We start from the raw sequence: 26,931 nt of genomic DNA on the forward strand, positions 1-26,931 counted from the left end.
CCTGTAACTGACTGATGTTGGAAAAAAAAAATTCAAGCTTGACTTACAAGTGTTCTGGGTACTGTTATCAGTAGCCAAGAGTGAGACATTAAAACCCCTGTTCATGCATGACAGAGAACAGAAAACAAAAATCCTATGGAGAACTTCAAGCAGTTCATATTGTTGTCTCCTGACAAAGTATGGCATAAAATAAGGGTTATGCACGTTCATGGAGAATGAGCAGTTGGTTGTATAGTCAAGGGTTTGGAAAATGATTGGTGCCAACTTAAGAAAAGTTGGAAGGGGTATTCTTCCCATTTTATAGATAAGGAAGCTAAGAAGCATTAAGTTATTAAGTGATAATACTGCATTAAACTCATTGAAGACTCATTATACAGCAGTCTCCCCTTACCCTTGGGGAATTGACTCCAATACCCCAGTGGATGCCTGAAGCCACAATAGTACCAAACCCTATATATACTTTTCAATACATACATATCTATGATAAACTTCAACTCATAAATTAGGTACAGTAAGAGATTAACAATTAATAAAATAGAATTATATAATGAAAGTTATATGAATGTGGTCACTTGTTTCACAGGATCCCTTAAGACCTCTGAATAGACTCAATATTTTCTGAAGCAACACTGTTTAATTGCTAATTAGAACACTTTTTCTCTTGTTTCCCACTGTATGTTTCCCAAATTCAATGCCTTTCCCCCTGAACTAAGCATACATCATACACTGTGGCCATGAATTTAGCAACCTCAGCATATAACTTTTCTTATTGAGAACTTTCACCTTTTCACTTAACATAAGCACTTTGTGGTTTCTCTTTGCCACATCCAAATTGCCAGCATCAACAGTATTGCAAGTGGGAGTCACTAAGTAAAATATGGATTGTGTGAATACAAGCACTGTGATGACTGACCTAATTACCAAGATGGCCACTAAATAAGGGAGGGGTGCACAACATATGAAGGGATGATTCAAATTATCAGGTAAAATAGCATGAGATTTCATCATGCTACTTGGAACGGCATGTAATTTTAGAATTTTTAATTGTTTATTTCTGGAATTTTCCACCTAACATTTGTGGACGGCAACGGACTCAAATGCAGAAGGCAAAAGCCACAGATAAGGGCGGGGGACACTACCACATCTTGATAACCAAACTGATATTCTGGTAACACTCAAGGCAGAATTGAATTTGGGGACATATATAATGAATTCCTGATGAAAGAGCAAGTAGATTAATAACTACTTTTACTCCAAAACTCTTTTGTGGCCAATAATTAGCCACAGGTACACATACCAAATGTATCCTTCACAAGTCACTGAATGGAATATGGTAAGCTATACAGAAGATGAGATCATCTGAGTCAGTTTTATAAGAGATGGATTCCAGCTGCTCAATACTCATCTTGACTCCTTTTACTAAGTGACAAAAACCATATTAACAGAAGAGGCCAAAGGAGGAAATTTATTAGCTCATGTTACCAAATGTGAAGATAGCAGGGTCACCACTGGGCTTCAAGGCCTAGAAGCATGTCAGTAACAGTAATCATGCCAGCCTTACTCCTGCCTTCCCACAGCTTGGCTGAACCCTGGCTGCCAGCATCTCCTGGACTTTTATCTTCCCTGCTTCATCTTACCTTAAATTTAAGTTGAAATATCCTGGGGAAAGACTGGCCTGATAGTGATTCCTGTTAAAATCACTGTGGCCAGGAGAAACGAGAAACTAGGATTGGTTCAGCTTTGGTTAAGGTACCTATCCTTAGTCAATCAGTCTGCTATGTAAGTTGGATGGTTTGTATTTGGACTGTGTTAAACTGGAGAGAGAGTAATTTCTCAGGAGTACTAGTCCAGAAGAAATAGGGTTCCAGAAAAGTATCTTACAGTTGATACCTATATATACCTGTATCTTATAGATATCTACATATAGGTATACTGGAAACTTTTTCTTAGTCATAAGACAAAGAATCTGAAAGAAGCTATCCAGATTTGGGTGGGAGGTGATTAGAAGGGGTGGAGAGAAGAAAAACTTGTATATTCCTTTGCAACAGAAGAACCCTCTAAAGCCAAAGTTGGGATGGGTGGGGAGGGAAAGACAGGGAGTAAAAATAGATTCACTGCAACATCTACTCTGGAAGGAATCCTTAAGCCCTGAAATTATATGTAAGTATGTATGTACATCTATATGTACATAAACAAATACACATATTAATCTAAACACTTCAGATCATTTAAATCGGAGCATCATTTGTCACTTTCAACTAAGTATTTTTGAGTAGTAAAAAATTAAGACTTTAGAACATCAACAAATCATTTACTCAGTAATACACTCAGCAGATAACAGAAACAGACTGCACACATTCATTTCCCATCTACCCTGAATAACCAGTTTCATTCTACAACACTTTCCTAAATGTAAGTTTTTCAATGGCTAGGGAAAACAGTATTTTAAATAGTCCATCTTTTAAAACTGGAATGACTTTCCAAACAGGAATTTAGAAGTGAGAACAATGAAGGCTTAATTACTATAAAACAAAAATTAACACCACAATTGTAGACAACATTTAAATAGGAAAATTATGAATTATACATATATACACAATGTATCAAAATACATTTCCCATTTCAGTAACTAAATTGTTGAGATTAAAAACCGACTAGTTCAAGCATTTCTAAATATAAAAATGTCAGGTTTATATTTATTAAAAACAAAATAAATCAGTTCTATTGAAATAACTATATAGACACCAGGATAAATATGTGGAATTGTGGAAACAGACATAATGAACAGCTTCAAATTTCTCAATATTTTAATGGGTTATGTGTGACCCCTTTATAGATGTTTTTGTTGTTAAAAAAATCACTTAATTTTAAACTAAGGTCAATATGCTTTTGTAAAAAGACGAAACACTTACTAAAAATGGTAGGTATTAGGTTTGCACCAGCTAAAGAATAACATTTACATTTTTCCAGATGTAACAATTTTTAAAACATACAAATTCAATATGTAATAGAAAAATATGTAAAAAAAACACAAGAAACTATGCACCATTAAAAAATATAAATGCACCTTCTATTGATTAAAAGAATATCAAAAACTAAATATGCTGACTTAAAAGTAGCTTCTGTAAAATGTCAAAGTAGTAAACACTGGTTGCTTTCCTGATATAATGAACAATTAAGATATGTTTGTCTCAATTAAACAGTAGTATCAGTATTTCTTAGGGAAAATGTAGTATATACATGGAAAGGTAGGCATAGTACTGTATTCAAGTTTTCCAGTTTAATTTCCATTAAAATGCTTTCTACAGTTTAGAAAAATAACACACATAGAAGAGATGAGGTAAACATTTTGCAATTTTAAGAAATTACTTGAAACAATACTCAGCTATCCCAATGCCTAGGTTTTAGAACAATGTTTAAGAAGGTCTTCCATAATGATATGACAGGTATCTGAATCACATAACGAACAGTAGGTTTCTTGGTCTTCGGAGTAGGTGATGATGTTCTTCTCCGTTATTATATAGCAATCATGACTTAGTTTTGCCAAGAATATTGCTTCAGTGTCAGTTTACATGAGGCACCATGCAACAGTAAGAGCAGCTACAACACCATTCAAAATTGCCATGCTATAGCCCATGTGGAAAGAATGTCCAGTAAGTTTCCTGAGGGGGGAAAAATGAAAAAAGGAAAACATTATTTGGTATAATAGAAACACCATCTGTTACAAACTAGAAATGAGTAATACATTAATTCACAAGTTAAAAAAGAATACTGGACATCTGCAGGGTTAGTAACAGAGAGAGCTTGAATTTTCTGTTACTACCTGTCTGGGTTATCAGACTTTTCAATTTCATTACTTAAAGCAAAAAGCTCAGTTTGATACCTATACTTTTTTATTGTACTTCATAGTTTCTGTGTGTACTGTAACCTAATTCTAAAGTATACGATTTCTTACATTATGAGCATTTCTTTCATTAATTAGAACTGCATTTCTCTGCTCTCTTGTTCTCACTTAGAATTTAAAATATGTATTATTTCATTTGTCCCGGTTGTACCATTTTTAGATTATATGAAGGAACTCTACTTCTTTGAGCACTAAAAACAGCATGTATCCATGTGCGAATCACAAATCAGATTATGTCTTTTATAGATATTTCAGTTCTCAGACTAATAAGTTACTTAATTGAAGTGGCTTTCAATGACTTCCTAAGCAAAGACACATCTCTCTGTCTTATGATTACTATGAATAATGGCTATCTTTTATGCACAGATTTTCCGTAATACTTACTATCTGTATCTTGCAGAAATTTTACTACATTTTCTCTCTTAACATTCCCTCCACTAACTACACTGCAATTACACTCTTTGCCTATCCTCATAAGGATTAGACATGCTATAATGAAAAGGTAGTGTCTAACTGGTGTCAGAGGCAGAACAGAATCTTCTCATGGGAGCAATTCAAATTGATGACACATAAGGAGGTGCACTGGCAGTAGTAAAGCCAAAAGTCCTTAGTAATAAGCACCCTGGACTGAAAGGATCATTGTGCCCATGTCCTCTCCTCCTTTCCTAAGGATAGGTCAAAACCAGGGAGACCTGGGTAATTAGACCTGAATTAACATTTGAAGAGCACCTAAATATGATGATTTCAGTCCCACACGATCTGTGGTAGAAAGTAAAGATACACTTGAACAACCTCTTCGCAATTCACCTGACAACACAGATGACACTGATACGTTCTGATGGCTCCCTGTTCTGGTCCCTGGAAGTTAGTATTTACCATCTCCACTCAACCTTACTCATCTCCTAGGGACTAGTTTAATGTGCTTCTCATGTGCCATTAAGGGTTAATCTGCCTAACGGTATTACCTACTACATGGCAAAAAAGTGTACTAAATGCTTTCCCCCTTAAAAAAAAGAAATTCCTCAAACATATTGATTGGTGAACAGAAACCTAATCCTAAAATTGAACTGTCAGCATTATCATTCATTGTAAAACAAACAAACAAAAAAACCCACTAATGATCTGAGAACATTTGAATTCATACTAACAAAGTTAATCATGGAACAAAATTTCAGGAGTTGTTTTCTTTTTCTAGTTCATGACCCTGCACTCACATGAAAATAGGAAAACCCCTAAGTACAGTTTACTAAACTTTAGGAAATTGTAACTACAATCTTAATATAATTGAATTTCACAGAGATGTACATGCTCAGTTGCTCAGTGACCCTTACAAAACATGCAAAGCAAAAAATTTTAATGGCCATGATGTGAGGCTCCAGATCAGTGGTTCACAGAGATTCTACCATCTCAAATGCACCATATTCCTACCAACTGGGAAGAGAGCAGCTGTCACACATAAATTGCTCAGGCAAGGGACTTACAATAAAAACTTTTAAAGCTCCTTTACAAAGCACCATGATTGTCCTCTCTGGGGGAAGATATACAGACAACCCCTGGCACGTTTTCTCTCCTATGACTCTTATTTGTGATCTTTGACATTCTATTAAAAAACTAAAGGTATAGGCATCTTGGTTCTCTTTGCCAGAACCCTGCATTTATCTCATGTAGAGGTCATGTTCTGAATTTAAGAAATGATTAAACATGGTGCCTATTTTATTTAACCTTTTTCTATACACACATATGCATTTTACTTAAAGCATATACGGTCAAGTGCAAATGCCTGTCATGTATACAGATCAATGAACCTTTATTATGATTTACCCACATACATGTACTTACCAACCAGACCAAATATAGAACATTTCTAGCACCTCAGAAACTTTGTTCTTTTCCCTGTCAATATCCACCTTCCCTCCTCCAAATCCTGAGATAACCACTACATTGTCAGTTATCATGATGACTGCTTTCACCCACTGTTAAAACTCCATCTACATGACATCATATGGTAAGTATTCTAAGTCTCGATTCTTTCAGTACTGTCTGTGGCATTCGTCCACTTTATGTAGCATGAATAATGTGGTCTTTGTATTGCAGCTTAGTACTCCAGTGTATAAAAATACCAAAATTTATCTATCCATTCTAATATTTGGTGTTTAGGTTGCTTCCAATTTAGGACTCCTATAGCACTAAACTATTTACATGATGCTATGTGGTTATCTTTGGTGGGTGGTGGGCATCGGTCCTCATTTTTCTTGGGATATTCTAGGAGTGGAATTGCTAGGTTACAAGGTAGATATAGATTTGGATTTAGAAGAAAGCATTAAATATTTTCCTAAAGTAGTTGATCACTTTGTACTTCCACTAGCAAAAGTTTCAGTTGCTCTATACAGTCCCCAACATTTCACATTAATCAGTTTTTTTAATTTTATTGGGCCAGAGAGTATGTGGTGGCTTTAATATTTACTTTTCTGATAACTAACATACTTATTATTGCCCATTCAGGTATCTTCTTTTCTGAAATTCCTGTTCGTCTTTTGCTTAGTTTTTTGTTGGTTTACAGAATTCTTTACACATTCTATACCCAAGTCCTTTTGTCCAAAATGTGTTTCAAGAATGTGTTCTGTTTATGGCTGCTCTTTTCACACTCTTAATGAGATCTTTTGATAAACAACAGTTTTTAATTTAAATAAAGTCCAATTTATTAACATTTTTAATGGTTAGTACTTTTTTGTAACCTTTGTCCTATAACCTATATGTGTGGGACTGTTGTCAGACTTTCTATTCTATTCTTTCGATCTATTTATCTATCCCTGATTTTAAAAAAAATCAGTAACTTTTCTTTGTATAGCATCAGCCAATTAAAAAAAATTTATGCGGTAATAAGATCCCTCAAAATATGAAAGAACATAAAGAAGATAAAAGACTTCTAGCCAAGATGGAGGTGTAGGTGGACACACTGTGCCTCCTCACACAACCAAAATAAGGACAACAATAATTTAGAAATAAAGTAACAACCAGAACTGACAGAAAACTGAACTGTATGGAAGTCTGACAACCAAGCAGTTAAAATAGACACATTCACCCAGACCAGTAGGTGGGGCGGAGTCAGATTGCCAGGTGGAGAGGGGTCACAGCAAAAAAAAAAAAAAGAAAAAAGAAAAGCGGTGGCACTGGGCACACAAGACCACAGTGGGCAGACCCTGGGCACGCAGGCGGCAGCTGGCAGACCCTGGGTGCAGGGTGGCCAACAGGGTGGCGATTGTGAAGCAAGGCACTGTGGGCAAGGCGGCTAGCTAACCTGGCAGTCCTATATTCGCATGCAGATAAACCAGGCGAAACTGGGAAGCGAGAGAGACTGTACAACCCAGGGTCCCAGCGCCAGAAATAAAGCCTCAAACACCAAATGAAAACACCTGTGGGGGTTGAGGTGCAGGGAGAGACTCCCAGCCTCACATGAGAGTTCTTTGGAGAGACCCATGGGGTCCTAGAACATGTACAAGGCCACACACATGGAAATCAGCAGCAGAAAGGCCCAGTTTGCTTGGGGGAAGAGGCAGAAGGGACTGGAGTCCCACAAAGAGGAGAGTGGGCACCACTGTTCCCTCTTGGACCCTGCCCCCACATACATTGTCACAACCCAGCGACTGGGTTGCCCCACCCTGGTGAACACCTAAGGCTCTGCTCCTCATAGGTAACAGGCGTGACAAGACCCTCCCCCCCAAAAACAAAAAGGCCCAAACAGAACAAATCAAAGCTCCACAGCAAATACAACTAAGCAACAAAGAGACATGCAACCTATTAGATGCATAGTTCAAAGCACCGATGGTCAGGATGGTCACAGAACTGGTTGCATTTGGTCACAAATTAGATTAAAAAATGAAGGCTATGCTAAGTGAAATGAAGGAAAATGCACAAGAAACCAATAGTGATGGAAAGAAAACTGGGACTCAAATCAATGGAGTGGACCAGAAGGAAGAAAGACAAAACCAAACAGAAACGAATGAAGCAACAAGAATTAAAAAAAATGAGGAGGCTTAGGAACCTCCAGGACATCTTTAAATGTTCCAACATCCAAATTATAGGGGTACCAGAAGGAGAAGAGGAAGAGCAACAAGTGCAAAAGTTATTTGAACAAATAATAAAGGAGAACTTCCCCAATCTAGCAAAGGAAATAGACTTCCAGTAAGTCCAGAGAGTCCCAAAGAAGTTGGACCCAAGAAGAAACACACCAAGGAACATAATTACATTAGCCAAGATAAAAATGAAGGAGAGAATTCTAGAAGCAGCAAGAGATAAGGGGACCAGTTACCTACAAAGGAGTTCCCATCATACTGTCAGCTGATTTCTCAAAAGAGATCTTACAGGCAAGAAGGGGCTGGAAAGAAGTATTTCAAGTCATGAAAGGCAAGGACCTCCATCCAAGATTGCTCTATCCAGCAAAGCTTTCCTTCAGAATTGAAGGGCAGATAAAGTGCTTCTCAGATAAAGTCAAGTTAAAAGAGTTCATCATCACCAAGTCCTTATTATATGAAATGTTAAAGGGACTTATCTAAGAAAAAGAAGATAAAAAACATATACAGTAAAATGACAGCAAACTCACAATGATTAACAACCACACCTAAAACAAAAACAAACTAAGCAAACAATTAGAACAGGAACAGAACCACAGAAATGTAGATCACATGGAAGGTTAGCAACAGGGGAGTGGAAGGAGGAAAGAGGGGGAAAAGGTACAGAGAATAAGTAGCATAGATGGTAGGTAGAAAATAGACAGGGGGAGGGCAAGAATAGTATGGGAAATGTAGAAGCTAAAGAAATTATGTATGACACATGGACATGAACTAAAGGGGGGAAATGTGGGTGGGAGAGGGTGTGCAGGCTAGAGGAGAATGAAGGGGAGAAAATGGGACAACTGTAATAGAATAATCAATAAAACATTAAAAATAAAAAATAAGTTAAAATAATCAAATAGTGTGGTACTGGCATAAGGATAGACATATGGACCAGCAGAACAGAATTTGAAGTCCAGAAATAAACCTATATATCTATAGTAATTTAAATTTTGACAAGGGTACCAAGACAATTTAACAGGGAAAAATAAAAACATCTTCTCAACAAATTGGTGCTGGGACAACTGGATGCAAAAAGAATGAATTTGGTCCTCTACCTCAGACAACATACAAAATTTAACTCAAAATGGACCACATCTAAATGTAAGACCATTAAAAATCTTAGAAGTGCAGGTGTGAATTTTCATGACTATAAATGAAGCAATGGTTTCTCAGATCTAACACCAAAAGCATAAACAACTAAAGAAAAAACGAATCGAACTTCAAGTTAAAACTTTTGTGCTTTAAAGGACATTATCAACAAAATGAAAACACAACCCACAGAATGGAAGAAAACATTTGCAAATCACCTATCTGCTTAGGGTCTACTATCTAGGATATAAATGAAATATAAATGGATTCTAAACCCAAAAGACAAGCTAAGTTTAAAAGGGGAAAAGGATTTGAATAGACAGTTCTGAAAAGAAGATAACATGAATGGCCAATAAGCACATGAAAAGTATGCTCAACATCATTAATAGAGGAATGCAAATGAAAATCACAATTGAGATGGCACCTCATACTCACTAAGACAATGATACAGAGAACAAGAAGTAAAAAAGAAAAGTATCGGTGAGAATGTGGAGAAATCAGAATTCTCATACATTGCTCATGGGAACATAAAATGGTACAGCTACCATAAAAAAACACTTTGGCAGATTCTCAAAAGTGTTACCATCTGATCCAACAGTTCCATTCCAGGTATATGCCCAAGAGAATTGAAAATATGTTTATACCAAAATCAGTACCTTGATATTCATAGCAGCATAGTTCATAACAGCAAAAAACTAGAAACAAACCATATGTCCATCAACTGATGACCAAATCACAAAATATGATATATCCATACAAGGAAATGTAATTCAGCCACAAAAAGAAACAAATACTGATAAATGCTACGACATGAATGAACTTTGAAAACAGTATGCTAATTGAAAGCAGACATAAAAGACATTTTGGGGACCTGTATGATTCTATTGATATCAAATGCCCAGAACAGGTAAATTCATAGAAACAAAAAGTAGACTAGGGGTTTCCTAGAACTTAATATTGTTAGATAAAAATAAAATATATTAGAAAAAATATGGTTGCAAAGAAAGGCTCATTATAAAAACTGCTTGCATATCTTAAAAGACTAGTTATAAAAAAGCTATTAGTTTGTTGTAGTTATAAAGAGTTTCTTTCCAATAATAAAGAATCCTATAATGAAGTACTTATGTGGTTTCTTTTAGCATTAAGAGTTTAAGCTTTGTTGTTAGATATGAATCTGATGTCAGCTTTGCCACTTACAAGGGGTGTGAAGCTAGAAAAAATGACCTCTCTGAGCTTCAATTTCTCAAAATGGAAATAAAAATAGAGTCTACCTTTAAAAACTTGTTGAGGATCACATGGCTGGCACACAGCAAATTATCAATGAGTGTTAGCCCCTATATAGTGTAGGAATGAAAAGCTTAGCCATGGATTTTTAAAATTTGTTTCAACCTTCTATTTCAGTTCTCCCTTCCTTCTAAGCAAAACACCCAAACACAGACCCACTCCAAATCCAAAACAAAGAAACAATAACATTATACAAAGAGACTCATGAGGTAGATGAAAGAAAGATGAAGAATTATAAGATTGTGTATGTATGAGTATGTTTCTGCTTGGTATTATACTCTTCATAATCACTTTTCCCTTTATAATTCACTTAAGAACTTAGACTTCCATTATTTATATCCAAGTTTTATAGTCCAGAAATGTAATTTCTAGCAATATAAAAGAATTATATCTTAATTATTTTTACTTTTCAGGAATGGAATACATTTAAAATTTAATATTCAAATGAATTCAACAATTCAGGCAATATAAGCACTTACAGTCTTATTTCTGAACGACAAATTTAAACATTTAATAAGTCACTACCAAAAGTTTTAAATAAATTGCCTTTTCTTTTTTAAGAGAGACACCAACAGATTCAAACAGGTGTCTTCATGTTTCATGTTATTTGGTTTTACTCTAGCCTTGGTTGAATAGGAACTGACAATCTCTGTACTATATCCTGGACTCTACTCTCTTGAAATCTTCATTCCTATATCATATTAATTCCTATATTACTTTTCCCTCACATATATTCCCACACTTCAGACACACTTTTATGACAGAATTCCCTGCAGTTTAAAAGACTGACTCCACTGCCAAATGATTTTGTTCTAAACAAAATGCTCTCTATGCTCGCCAAGATAAGAAATTATATTAAGGTCCTGCATTAAGAACCAACTGGTTATTTGCTTGTGTCTGACTGTCTCAGTAGGAGACAGGAGGAGTTAGATGGGACTAATCTACTCCCCCTTACACATCTGAGCTGGTGTTTATTTCTCAATTTGTCCATATCCAAGAAATCTCCAATTTCTAAAGAATTTTAAGCTATGTGAACTTCAGTTGGAGTAACTATCAGTTATCTGGAATCAAAAGTTATGAATTCCAAACCCCAAATTTGAAAGGGAACAATAAAACCCACCATATTTCAAATACTCACAAAGCATCTCCTTTTCCGTTTCTTTCAAAAATACAAAATGAAACAACTTCTTTTGTATTATTTAGTCCTAGAAATTACTTATTAGAAATTGCTGGAGACGGTGAAGTTGTGTGCACTCCAATGAATTTTATCAGTGCTGTTTTAAGAAATAATGGTTATATTTTCAGAGAAAGTTTTCCTCCCTGAGAAAATTCTCTACATCTTACTAAAGAAAAAAAACGTTACATTCACTCCTTACTTTACACCCTCAAGTTCTTTATTTTGTCTCCATTTTTTTACATCACCAAAATTTACAAAATAAATTCTCTATGTCAGGGATGAAAGAGAAATGAGCAAGAATCAGTCCTACCCTTAAGGATAAGTCTAGTGACTGTGGTTAAGGGTCAAAGTTCTGCAGACAGCACTACTAGAACATAAAAGAGCCATTTGGCTTATAGAAGGGAAATAATTTAATGAAGAGTTACAACTGAGCTACAATTGAGTATGAGGCCAAAAAGTCTATTTAGTTTTTTTCCATAATATCAGACACATTTTTCATTTTTACCAACTTTATTGATTTGGATATTTTGAGTATCTTGGCTACCTCCTACTATTGGCTTCTAGTAGGTACAGTTCAGGAATGCTGCTAAACATCTTCCAATGCATAAGTCAGCCCTACTGCAAAGAATTATTAATGGCAAACAGTACCAAGAAACTTTGCAAACTACTTTTGACACATTTGATCAGTCACAGCACCTTCTCTATACACTGTACAAACTTTTTTGTGTTTCAGCTGCGTTTTTATCTTTCTTTAAAAAATAAAGCATAATATGCTGAAAATGTTGCATATATTCTTACATCCTCAATATTAAAATGGCTGCACAAAAATTCACCAATCTTGATGTTTTTTAAAAAAATGAATGCTGATATGACAGCTGTCACAATATAATCTAACAAAATTGTTTTTGAAACAAGTTAAAGAAAACTAAGCACTACTAGAGCCATCATACAGAAAAAACTAAGTGAACTTTTTGGCCAACCCAAGAGTAATCAGAAAGCTAGAAAAAAATAGGAGGGGGTGGTGTCACAGAAATTAAGAAAAATAAGTATTCTGAAAGGCAATGATAAACCATTTCAAACACTGGATTGAAAAATGAACAATAAATTTTGTAATTAAGAGGTCTGTAGTCAATGTAAGAAGAAAAATTTGAGTTAGGGGTAAGAGCAAGGCACCTGTGGAAGCAACGGCAGTCACTGTAGAGATAGAAACTAACTCTTCTCTCAACTTCTAAGATACCAGTTTTTCAATGTGGAGAGAACTGGGCATGAGGATTTTTTCTTCTCTAACATAGGAGAAACGTGAATATGTAAAAATACCCTAACAAGAAGATTGGAGATTGGTTATACAGGGAAAGATTGAAGATATATGAAAAAGGGAATTGCAGGGGCAGGGAGGTAGAATCTAAAGCACAGGAAGTAAAAGTTTGAGCAAGTGGAAGGATGGCTCATATTATGAGATACTATGAGATAAGAGAAATGGGTGGAATGATTCATAATCATGACAGGAAGAAGGCTGCAGCAGGAGTCAAAGTGGAAGTGAGGTCCACTGAAAACAAGAATGTGCATGATTAAGATTTGGAATAGTCACAGGAAAAACAAATGGGAAAGGGACGGAGGTGGATGGATAAATAGTGCTAGCTAAGATTCTACTTCACATTAGAAGGTTGTGAACTCTAGTTATTCAGATCTTGGTTTGAATGATTCATCTCTGCCTTGTTATCCTCTTTATATGGAACATCACAAGCCTTGGCTGATTTTAGAATAATTCGAGGTCTTTTGTGATTTCTACATTTCACTAACTTTATTCCAGGAGCTAGTGAAATGTTCTCTTTCCTTCGTGACCTTATTTTTACCTCTATAACTTGCAATTTTATTGCGTAGACACTTCATACTGCTTTCTTTATACAATACTTGGTAAAAGGAAGTTAGTTTTTCTCATAGTTTATAACAGCTCAAAATTTGATGCATTTATTTTGGTTTTCCTATTTGTAAATTTCAATTAAAATTATTTTTGTCACTAACTTATGTCTCCTACTCTATTTCTTAACCCTGAAAAAATGTCCCAGACTTCGCAGGGAAGTCACTTGTCGACTCACACTCTAAAAGTAAGTTAAATACAATGGGTTATATAGCAATCTTATTTATTTTGCCACAATTGTAAACATCCTTAAGTTTGAGCTTTCCTGCTTGTTTAAGTATAGCTTTTAGCTGACCTTTCATTAGGTAGATTTCATTAGGTAAATCATCATTTACCCACTAAAACTCAGATATTCAGTAAAATTTAATAAGTTTATCAATTAGATGTGAAACAATTATTTTTCAGTATTAAAATGTGATTTTTAGACATGTGTCATATCCTTAAGGATATAAAACCAACCAATTAGAATAAAAGTTATCAGGACATGTTGACCCCATCTATCTATCTATCTATCTATCTGTATCTATACACACTATATATTTCTCTATATGTAGGTATATATAGAGTACATGTTTTATAATAAATATGTACTATCTATATATAGATATATAAAGAGAGATAGAGAGAGATATGGTGAGTATGTATATTTTTCATTGAAAATTAGAAATCTTTTGTAAGCAATATCAAATTTCAGTATGGTCTCCTAAAGCAGGAGTTAGCCAGCTATGATATGCCTGCCCTGCTACCTGCTTCTTTTGATTGGCACATAGACAGCCCCACTCATTCCTTTATGCATTGTCTATGACTGCCATGGTGCTACAATGGCAGTCAAAGACTTGTGACAGAAGCCAAAGGGGCCACAAAGCTAAAAATACTCACTAATCAGCATTTTACAGAAACTTTGCTAACTTTTGTCCTTAGCCTTCTTATTCAAAGTTCCATTCAGTCCGTAGATGAGTAATATAGACACATCACCTGAGAATTTCTTAGAAATTGGGAATCCCAGACCCTATCATACCCCAGACATCTTAATCAGAATCTCTATCTATAGCTAGATCTTTTGTTCACCCCAAAAGCCTTAAATACAGTTATGTGTGGCTTAATGACAGGGATATGCTCTGAGAAATGCATCATTAGGTGATTTCATCTTTGTGGGAACAATGCACAGTGCATTTACACCAACAAAGATGTTTTGGCCTACTACTCCTAGGCTACAAGCTTGTACAGCATACTACTGCATTGAATACTGCAGGCAACTGTAAGTATTTGTGTGTCTAAACATAACTAAATGCAGAAAAGGTACAGTAAAAACACAAACTAGTAACATAGCTGTTCATTATAAAGCATATGTACTATACATAATTGCATATGCTACACTTTTATATGACTAACAATGCGAAGTTTTTTACGCCAGCATCACAAACCTGTAACACATTCTACTACATTATGACAGCGATGATGTCACTAGGTGATAGGAATTTGTTAGCTCCATTATAACCTCACAGGACCACTGTTGTATATAGGTATACCTTGTTTTACTGAGCTTCATTTTATTGAACTTCATAGTTGTTGAGATTTTTAAAAATTGAAGGCAGTACCCTCCACCAGCAAAATGATTGACAAGTTTTATTTCAATACTTGCTTTATTTCAAGTATATTGGTCTGGAACCAAATCTGTGATCTTCGAGGTATCCCTGCATATGGTCCACTGCTGACTGAAACATCATTATGCAGCACATGTATGCACTGATGTCCACTATTTGGAAATATATAAATTAGCAAAAACATTTCTAAGTAGATCATCACTTTAGAAATCTATCCCAATTACTTTCTACACAAAAGCTACAAAGTTACTATAGTTAAACAAACACAAAAGTTGAACAAATACTTATAAAATTTGTTCATCATATCATCATGTTCCTAAATAGATTTTATTTCTTTTTGAGCATGTGTTAACTCTGTAATCATAAAAATATCAATAAGGAAAAACTCTGAATCAGTCACTGTCCTAATTAAAAAAATTTCTGATTTATCATGGAAAAACAGCAAAAGCTATTAAAATGTAAAGTTATTAGGAATATGACTGTGTACTGACTTCAAAGTTTCACAATGAATCTGAGATAAAGATGATCTGGATAATCATTTACCTTGATATAAAAGGTGAGGAAAGGTTTAAATGTATCTACTTATTGTTGAACTGTAATGTATCATTCTTAAAAATATATAGGAGCTGATGGTAGACATTTTCAGCATTTGCTCCAGTGTCCCAGTAATTTGTCTAATAATTTGCATTATGACTAAATATACATTCAAATAGTCACCATTTTAATGGAGCAAGTTGACTTATCAATCTAAACAGTAAGCTGTGTTATACTGGAATAAATTTCAACTTTAAGTATTTCTTTATTTTTTAAAAAAGAGTCTACGTCCCTTAGCATTGTATTTTGTTTCCTAGTTTTATGTACTGCCAACCCCTCTGGTCCTACTTCCTCTCTGCAGTATAAGGGTGGTGTCTCTATGATCTCTTTAATTCCTTCTGGATTCAATTCTGCAATTCACACCTCCATATGTACGCTCAAGTCCTTTGTCTATTAAATAAAATTTTACCAACTAGAAATTTTAATTGAGTCACAATCCCATGCTTTGCCACTGCTATAGTAACTAACATAATGGCTTATGGGCACCAAAGGGTTAAAGATGAGTGAAGGTCTTTAAAACGGAATTACATACATGTACATTTTAAATATCTCTTATTGTAGTACAATTCCCTGTAAATCAGTAACAGAGAAATAAAGGTATATCTGGTTGGATGAAACTTCATATTAACCTATTATCTACTTTACATATATAGTAGTCTACTTGGTTGTAAATTAATGGACATCACACGTTAACTTGATTCATTGATGGGTGTGTCAAGGTAGAAAAAAGTCTAAGAACATCTATCTATGCTGGGCGCCACCCTGATTAGGCAAAGTACTCATTCACTAGAAAGGTAAAGCAAACAGTACAAAAGGTGCAGAAAAATGGGGTTCCCAAGCCTTTAAATGAGTCAGTATAAAAAAGTAACTGACACTGTGTTTTGTTGCCAAACTTTTATTTTGCCAACTACTATAAGCATTATTTCACAAAAGAAAGAGCATCTTAATATCAAAAGACTAGAAAGTATGGGAAAAGGAATGGAAAGTATAAAACCTCAAGATAAAATAACAGCTACCCAAGAAAAGATAACTGTAGTTATGGTCAGATGTCTAGCTTAAAAAATGTCAAGAAAACAAAAGGAAAGCTCTGGGACCATGTCTGTTTTATCATCTGACATATCTCTTGCTTTAACTAGTAAACTTACAAATTTATTTCCTATGAGGGTAGATGTCACTGCTTTATCCCAAAAGCTCAAAAAATGGTGACTTGCTCAAAAGAGCTGGTATATGGTATAGGCTGGGGAAGCCACCTCTTCTGACTTATAAGCCCTTTGTAATACACCAGGCTACCTATTATGATTTACAAAGATTGCTGAACGTACAGAAAGGGTTCCAAGTACAAAATTGGCAAAGTGCTATCTCTCAGGTATTTCTTATCAATTGCTGTTCTGTGCATAGGACACCTGTGCCTTTTCATACATAGCACTTACAGTAAATTAGCATAAGCAAAAACCATAGCAAACAGGTGCAATTACTCACTAGCTGTAATACTTTATGAAAATAGCAAGGAAGCCAAAAATAGTTAATATGACTTTGTTACAGTATTTTGTTACACCTACTTAAGTCCCATTGCTAACAGTACTGGAATGCATTTTTTAAAACTATATTTTATTATGTTATTACAGTTGTCCCATTTCCCCCCCTTCACTCCCTCCCACCCTGCACACCTCCTCCCACCCATATTCCCCTCCTTTAGTTCATGTCCATGTGTCATGTAAGTTCTTTGGTTTCTACATTTCCCATACTATTCTTACCCTCCCCCTCCCCCTGTCTATTTTCTACTTACCATATGTGTTGCTTATTCTCTGTACCTTTTCCCCCTCTCTCCTCCTCCCACTCCCTGTTGCTAACCCTCCATGTGATCTCCATTTCTGTGGTTCTGTTCCTGTTCTAGTTGTTTGCTTAGTTTGTTTTTGTTTTAGGTGTGGTTGTTAATCATTGTGAGTTTGCTGTCATTTTACTGTATATGTTTTTTATCTTCTTTTTCAAAAGAGACCTTACAGGCAAGAAGAGGCTGGAAAGAAGTATTCCAAGTCATGAAAGGCAAGAACCTACATCCAAGATTGCTCTATCCAGCAAAGCTTTCCTTTAGAATGGAAAGGCAGATAAAGTGCTTCTCAGATAAGGTCAAGTTAAAGGAGTTCATTATCACCAAGCCCTTATTATATGAAATGTTAAAGGGACTTATCTAAGACAAGGAAGATAAAAAACATGGAATGCATTTTATAAGACATGCATGTATTTTAACCCTTCACTTCAAGAAGCTGTAGTGCAGTCATTAATAGTGACAACACCGCAACTAATGGTTCCAGTCCTTAAATAATAAAACTCCACGATACTCAAATATCAAGGCCAAGTTCTTGATCTATCTCTTTTGTCAGTAGCTTTTCCCTCCTACCGCAATTAGCCATCTGACATCTGTTTCATCAGACCATGGCAATAAAGAATTTGATTTGACAAAGAGGCAGCTCTCCAAAATCTGTATGAAAGAGTAGTAGAGGCAATTTGTTGTGCTCAATGTTAAACCTAGTGTGCTTGGAAAAGAAACTTCTAATTTAAATACTAATAATCACTTTTATTGACTTAAAAGACATACTATTGCCTAAGAACCCATATACCCTTTTCTGTATCACTATTTTATTTGTACTTTATCTTCCTATTCCCCAAGAATTAAACTCCCCAATGTCCCTTAACAGCAGATAAAGAAACTTAATATCGAGCAGATAAAGAATATCATAATACAGCATTGCCAACTTCCAAATTTTCCAGAAACTTCACATTAAATACTCTACTCATTGTCTGCTTCCTTCCTAAAATAGTAACAGCAAATGCACACTGACACACAAATGTAATGAAAATTTAAATATTTCAGCATCTGATTATATCCAGAACACTTTACAGAGGAAATAACACATGCAAGAGATACCTAACATATACCTAACATGTGTTAGTTGTTAGTCTGTAAAATAGTTACCAAAAAGTTTACCAATAAGCAATTCAAATGAAAACCAACTATTCCCTTTTCTTTCTCATTTCCAATTTACTTTGCATGTTTCAAATAGCACTGTAAGGCAGACTCTGGCTAGGTGGCTCAGTTGGTTAGAGCATAGTCCCTATGAGCCAAGGTTGAAGGTTTGAACCCTAGTCAGGGCACATACAAGTATCAACCAATGAATTCATGATTAAACAGAACAAATTAATGTTTCTCTCTAAAATTAATAAATTAAAAAAAATAAAAAATAGCATTGTAAGGCAATGTTTAAGGCTGCATAGAAATAATTTAAATTAAAACCACGGGTTTTTTTTTGAAATCAAGTATTTTGATATATATTAAATACTATTTGTGGTTGGAAGAAGAAATAGGAAGACAGACAACTCAGAGTGATATAGACTAAAAAGATCAAAAACACCAGTAAAGGAACAGAAAGCTCCTGATTTGTATTTATACTAACTATAAAATACTGCAGATTGACAATCAAATTCTATAGATTGTATTTTAAGCAGACTTTAGTGAAAGGTTGCTACTCTTTACCTCACTACATTCCTAGAAATCATGACATATCCACAACTGTAAAGTTTCCCTGTATTTTGACCATGAACCCCATCAAGTAAGTCATAAATGCAAACAAGTCATTTAAAAGCAAATAACAAACTTCAAACTTCTCTAATAATATACAATAGCAGGTTTATGCTCTTAGTTCTATAAAACAGACATCCAACTATGCCTTCCAACCTGCCTCATTCTAGAAAATGCAGAGAGGCACCTGATGTATAAATACCAACTCTGAATTAAAACTCAGAGAGTCAAGTTACAGTATGAATACAATACTTTTGCTTGGTTTCTGGTAATTCAAAATGGCTATTTGAGAGGTGATTTTGAGGGCTTAGGTCTCAAAAACTACTGAGGGAAACTTAATGTCTATTTTTTTTTCTTTTAACAAATGTTCCTATAGCAAACACATTTTGGAGATCATTGAAATAAACATACAATTGTGCTCAAAGCTAAGATTATTCTTTTTAAAATAACTCATCTATCTTCAAAAGACTCATCTTTAGTTATAAGATTCAGGTGATAAGTCTCTTAGGACAAAAGTCAACAGAGATATTTGAATAAATGAGACATTCTCCAAAATCTACAACACTAGGACTACAAGACATGCTATTTCTATAATATTTCTCAATAGGGTAAAAATTATTTAAGATCAGTTTTTCAATAAGCGATTCAGCCCTGGCTGGTGTGGCTCAACAGATTGAATGCTGGCTTGTGAATCAAAGGGTGGCCAGTTCGATTCCCAGTCAGGGCACATGCCTGGGTTGAAGGCTAGGTCCTCAGTGGGGGCAAGTGAGAGGCAACTAAACATTAATATTTCTCTTTCTCTCTTTCACCCTCCCTTCCCCTCTCTAAAAATAAATAAAATCTTTAAAATATTGAGATGGTAAAAAAAAGTAAAAATTGTTAAAAAAATACCAGGTGATTGAATAGATATTCAATACACCAGGATCTTACTTTTATGTATAACCTTTGACCAACCTAAGGTTAAAATGTGAAGTTTTCACTAGCTCTTGATTTTCATAATACAATTCATGCCCATCCCTAATAAATTTAGATCCAACCATTAATTTGTTTCCTCCTTGGAAATAAATTTCTGTAGCTGTTCCCAGCACAAAACAGTCACATCTCTACAAAGTTAACTTCTTGGCCTGAAAGCTATAGGAGTGTATACTGCTAAATTTTAACTTTGATCTAAATACTGAGAATTTTTTCATATCAGCAATTAAGAAACCATTATTGCTACTCACTGCAATGAAGTAACACTCTTCACTTCTTTAAAAATGTTGGCCTTTTATTTCTGACTCTATGTAAAAGTACTATAAGACAGACAAATTTAATGACTTATTTCACTATTTTTCACATCACTGTTACTATTGACTCAATTAAAAAACTAATGAGCTTTCTACTGTGTTTTTTGCTAGACCCACCACTTGCATTATCACTTTTCTACTAACTTTATTTCTAGACTAAAAATTAACATATCTACCCAAGATGAGACCCATTCTAATTAAGCGGTTTTTATTTTTAGCATGCTGAATAAACTACAAACCTGCAGCTAAAGCACTATACCACTAGATGGGGCTTGTACTTAGGTAATGTGAAATGTGAAGGCTGGTCAAAGGGAGAAAACAAGGAAGGAGACAGCAAGGACAGTGAGATGTTAAGAGCAGATTTTAATTGGATTTGGCAAAATTGTGCGGGCAAAATTGCCACGAGACAAACTCTCAGCAAGTGCCTTTGATTGTCAATAAAACAGTGCTGTTTCAGTTAGTGAAATTCCTCCTGTTGATTCATTTAATAAGGCAGAGGAAATGAGTCAGTGTGTGTGTACGTGCTAAGAAAAATGAAACCTCAAAGGCATATCTATCCATACCTAATTTTCTTCCCAGGGAGGGCTTAAATAAAAGTTCTGGTACTGCCACCAGCCCAGCCTAGAAAGAACTACAAGATTCTGCCCTGGCTGATGTGGCTCAGTGGATTGAGTGCAAGCCTAAGAACCAAAAAGGGTCACCAGTTCAATTCCCAGTTAGGGCACATGCCTGGGTTTCAGGCCAGGTCCCTGATTGGGGGATCTATGAGAGGCAACCACACACTGATGTTTCTCTCCCTCTCTGTCTCCTTCCCTTCCCTTCTCTAAAAATAAATAAATAAAATCTTAGCAAAAACAAACAAAAAAACTCCAAGACAAAACTCTAAGATTCTTTCAGGCTTTGGATTCTATATGAATACAGTATCTCTGTATGGGTAGGGCACATACTTAGATGCATTAAAGCAGATCATCACAATGTGAAATACTGATTACATACACTGTCATATTTGCCTACCTGTAAATCACTGACAAAACCCAATGAATGACAATGGGGAAAAATTAATGAGAAGTGAACTGGAGATGCTGATTAGGTAGCGTAGAAGAGCAGGATAATGAATTACAAAGTAGAGAGAAGTGAAGAATACATACAGACATTCCAAGGTATCTAAAGTTACTGCCTCTGCCTCTTCTTTAATACTGCAACAGATTTCCAGAAACTAAGAAAATAACTTAAAAGTATTATAAGTGATTCAAATATACAAAGAAAACTATTGCTTCCTAAGGAAGAATTCTGTGTATGTGAAACTGCTGTATACCTTTTAACTCAGCAAAGTTTGCAAAGTCAGTCAACATGATTACCATCTTTCTTAAAAATATGCCTTCTGAAGTCCATTTAGTACCTGTCTGAAAATACACCTTTACAGAGTTCTTTAACTATTTTGTATTTCCTAAAGGTCTTGTGCTTATGTAAATGTGTTACGTTTCTAAGATGTATCTGTTAAGAGACTGTTTGTACCCCCCACCCCCACCCTCACACCAACCCCCATGTGAAAACCTTACTTTCCAGTGTGATGATAGTAGGAGGTAGGGTCTTTGGGATGTAATTAGGATTAGATGAGGTCCTAAGAGTAGAGCCCTCATCAATGAGATTAGTGCCCTTATAACACAGGTGACAAACACAAGGCCCGAGGGCGGGCCAAATCTGGCAGCAGCGCCAAGCTACTTGCCCTTAGTTAAGGGATAGTCATGTTTATACAGTCCTAAAATTAACATTTGGCCCTTTGAAGGCAACCACGAGGTTGATGTGCTCCCCCCACCATGGAAATGAGTCTGACACCCCTGCCCTATAAGAGTAATAACAGAGCACAGCTTGCTTCCTTTTTGCCTGTGAGGATACAAGAAGGAAGCCATGTGCAACCTTGAAGATGGTCCCCACCAGAACCTGACCTTGCAGGCATGCTGATCCTGGACTTCCAGTCTCCAGGACTAAGAGGAATAAATGTCTGTTGTTTACAAGCCACCCAGTTTGTGATACTTTGTTACAGTAGCCTGAACTAAAATGATATCTAACAAATATAGGGGAGGAAATATTTTTAAAAATACAAAAGAGGATTTTATTTCTAATTTCAAGTCCTCTAATGAATTATTGACCCAAATTGCTGATTTCATTAAATATGTCATCTAATATTTTCTAAGTATCAATAAAGGTTCTTTTTTTTCTTCCCTTGAGGAGACAAGTAAACAGTTTTCTCAATTTTTTCCCCAGTTCTGCTAATTAGTTTAAAAAATAAAAAAGCCCATGTTTAAATCTGCAAAGGAAAACAAAATATTACTTTTTAAAGAAACCAATTAGGATTATTTTATTCTCTTCATGCTTGACATTCATGAAGCTAGAAATAGGGAATATTTTTAATAATCCTAATCTTTATTTTATGATATGCTAAATTATTCTTTAGTTTCTAATTAGTTAGGCAGATCCCAATTTCATATTTTTTTTACAATCTAACTACCATTTATATTAGATTTCCCTTAAAAAATACATTGATATATATGATGATTGATTCTTAAAGTATATTCAAAACATTAAAAACTCAAAAGAAATACTGAATGGGAATATGCCCCAATCTTATGTTAAATAAAAATGAGTTATAAAACAGTGTATATATTGTGATCCCAATTTAAATTCTTTTTTAGCCATCATATATCTGGCTTCACTGTGTTTATTAAAATCTGTCAGCTGACTCAACAGAAACATTTCCTGTCTGCAAAACAAAACAAAATTATGTCGAAGGTGTCACTGTCATCATTTTTGGGATTAAAAACCATGAGGATCAATGTTGATGGTTTTCTTCCAGAGATGTGAGGTTGCATGGCTTGCTGTTCCCCCTCAAATTAGGTTCTTTAACATGGTTTGTTAAGTACCATGCCACCTAATCAACAGGCCCAAGTCTTAATGCTTAAACATTTTCTGTCGTTTTTAAAAAATTACCAATAAAGGGCAGAAGTTCAAACTCTGGTCATTTACCTACATACTGGTTTGTGCTGAGAACATTGCTCAGGGCAGATTTCAAACAGGAGCAGTTGAGTGTAGCAGAAAAATATATGAAAATAGAACACTGTATAGAGTGTAAGCATTTGAACAGCAGCTGAAGACCTGAATTCTAGCTGGTTGTCACTAACAAGCCGTGTTATCCTGGGAAAGTCCATCTCCTCTTCGGTAGGAGAGAGCTGTATTCCTGAAATTCTCTGCATTGTGTTATTTCTTCCCCGCAAAATGTAAGATCTACCAAAGCAGCGTTGTCTGCCTTGTCTACCTAGGACTGAGTCTGAGAAATGTTCCTGGTACCTTGCACATGCTCAGGAGATACTCGTTGATATTGAAAAATCCATTAAAAAGGCTTTTTAAAAAAACTGTATGGAGTTTTAGCTATTTTTCAAATACCTTTTACACAACAGACGTTCAACTCTCACTGGTCTGCAATATCACTTGGTTCTCAGGGGAGGGGCAAACTTTACTTGTTAATTCAGAAATACAGGCATGGAGAAGCCTCCCAGAGTGGAGAAAAAGAATTATCTATGCTTTGGAAAATCTGGCCCACCACCTACAACTATGTGATTTGGGTCTAGTCTTAAGTCCATTTCTCTAAGGTTCTGTTTCCTTATCTAAGAAGTCAGAGGGCTGAACTGGACCCTCAACACCCTTGTGGCAACACACTTCTGACTCTGGTCCTGTTCTATCTGTTACATGTAACAAATGGGAATTAAGGACAGATGAATCCATGAAGAAGGACGTAGGGCTGCATGAGGAATAAAGAATATGTAATTAGTGCAGAGGTATTGGTTCACTGGAAACATCAAGACAGGCAGACTCTGCTTTTCATGTGCACAACCTAAAATCCTTTATAAGCAGGGGTGGCCCTTCTTTTGCTGTTATTGGTTCATCAAAGCAGGTCACTGACCTCAGCCATTATCTGCTGTCACACTCACTGTCCGGGGGTGCAGACACCATGAGAGAAAGCAAGTCCATGAAATGTTTGCATTATTTAAAATGCTCAATTGTGGGCATACTGAGGATTCGCTATAACTTTTATCCCCAAAGCTCAGCTACTCATATGTAGGGGCCTTTTATTAAAAAAATGATTACAAGAATATTCTAGTAGTGAGTTGCTACTGACCTCTACACTTTGTCCTATTACAGTACGACCCTAATTTTTTCAGACCAAAGTCTTTAGGTATCATTAGTAAGAGGAGCCAATTTATTCTAGCACTGCTAAGGAAGGGAATCTTGCATGAATGAAGAAAGAGACACATAGATAAAGGTGGCCAGCAAGACTAATCATGCTTGAAGAGGCAGTCTTCTGATGAAGGTCCAGATGCATGGAAAGGACCAGGAAGCAGAGAAGGAAAGATGAGCGGATACTTTGTTGGCAGTGTGAGACTCTGAGGGTTACCCAGTGGCCCATCAGGGCTACATTAGGAAGGTCTTCTGGTATCTCCTGTATCCTGTGGCCTTTAAGTTCTACATTTTGTGTGGGAGGAAACACTCTTGTGTGGGATCAACAGTCTGCATTAGAATATATTGCTGATGGCTGTGGCAATGGGCCTAATCTCAACTTTTAAAATATGCAAAGAATGGAAAGGTACACATCAAAATATTGGCAATCAGTCACTTTTTCTGATTTATGGGTTTTTTCTATTATTTTTCTTTGTTTTTTGAACTTTCAACAAAGAACTTGTATTAGTTTGTTACAATCAGGGAAAATACTTATATTAACATTGTTTCTTTTAAGTAATAAAAGAATATGTTACCCATTATAAAAAATGTTTATAGAAGTATAATGTTGCAAATTAATAAAATATATCAATCCAACTTCTTAGAAAATAAAGCTTGAAGACTTCAACTTGCTCAAAAGATAGTTGTTTCTCTGTACAAGCACTCACTCTACTGGTGACTCAGAGAACATACTTAGTCTGACATTTCTGAATTGTATTATTTTCCACAAGCACTAGAGGGCAGGGTTTCCACTATAACTCAATTTCACCAATTATCACTATGGCTGTATTATATTTGGGTGTGTTTTTTTTGTCTGTGGTTTCTGTTAATGTGATCAACTATCACTATGCTTATATTATGCCTTTTTTAGACTGTGCTTCATTACCACAATAACTTCAAAAACAGGTTAAGTCTCATGAGATATTTAATAGCTTATTTATCATATGTAAAGTTTGTTTACCCTTACTTATACACTGAAAGGAATTCCAATATATATGCATATATAATGCATATCTCAAAACTGACTTTTTAGGGCTGTGTTAAGAAACATGTGATCTAAGTTTCTGATCTGACACTATGACATTGAAATTGAATGACCAATAAGCACACTGAAAATGTAGGTCTATCACTACTGGTTCTAGTTTATAAAATATGAAAAGGTAATTTTTAAGAAATTAGTTAAATGCACTTAGGATTCCAGGTCTTTAAGAGAACAGTGAAATGTTTTTCTCTAACTCTAAATCTTCTCATGTCTATGAGGCTTATGAATTCTGGTGGTGATGGAAGAGAAGCTGAGAGGGAAAGTGACATTCCTGGGAAGTGAGAACAGTAAGAGTAAAGCCACAGAATCTTAAAAGTAAGCAGTTTATTTGGGGTTGCCAAAGTAATTAGGCATGTGACTACAGTATAAAGTGTGCTGGAAAAATAGCTGAAATTGGAAAAGAAGAAAAGGTCTGTTGGGGAAGGGCTATTGTGCTATACTTGACATTTGTACTTTATTTTGAAGGCAATAGGAAAGCTACTGACACTTTTTAAAGAAGTAGAGCTTTGAGTAAGATGTGTTTTTAGAAAAGTAACAATAGATTGATTTAGAAAAATAGGGGAGATAAAAAAGTCAAGTATACTGGCCAAGGCCTTAAATAGAGTAAAAACACTCGGGGGGTACAAAGACAAAGTATTTCAAAAATATTTGAAAAGGCAGGAATCACTGGTCTTAGTGAAGGTGTAAATAGAATGAATAAGGGTTTCAAGCTTTGATAAGTGAGTGGATACTGCTATCTTTAAGACATACTTGGTGTTTTAATAACTCTAAGTATAAGATGCTTTCTGAAATTAGATGGCAAGATCTGCTAAGCAGCTGGAAATGCAGGGCTGAAATTCAGGGGGAAAGTAAGATATAAATAAGTAAAAAAATGAGATTTAAGTTTTTTTGTGACTATGAAGTCTCATTATACCATCTATATTAGACTCCTGCCACTTGTTAAATAATTAATGTCAATGGGCAGCAACAGAATATACATTTGACTTAAACAATGTATCACTTGGCAAAATAAACTTTCCAACTGAATGATACCCTTGTAAACTATGGGATGGTATTGTATACGGTTACATGT

At 35.3% G+C, this 26,931-nt stretch overlaps 1 protein-coding gene across 1 annotated transcript in view; it reads right to left on the minus strand.

Annotated features, from left to right (window-relative positions):
* Positions 1 to 2,294: 2,294 nt before the first annotated feature.
* Positions 2,295 to 26,931, minus strand: part of ARL6IP6 (ADP ribosylation factor like GTPase 6 interacting protein 6) — a 34,234-nt gene continuing 9,597 nt past the window's right edge. Inside the window, exon 4 of the mRNA XM_028509875.2 lies at positions 2,295 to 3,662. Within this exon, the coding sequence (XP_028365676.1) occupies positions 3,569 to 3,662 (94 nt within the window). The 3' untranslated portion in view covers positions 2,295 to 3,568. The remainder of the gene's footprint in view (positions 3,663 to 26,931) is intronic.

This window comes from Phyllostomus discolor, chromosome 4 (genome assembly GCF_004126475.2).
Source record: "Phyllostomus discolor isolate MPI-MPIP mPhyDis1 chromosome 4, mPhyDis1.pri.v3, whole genome shotgun sequence".
Lineage (NCBI taxonomy): Eukaryota > Metazoa > Chordata > Mammalia > Chiroptera > Phyllostomidae > Phyllostomus > Phyllostomus discolor.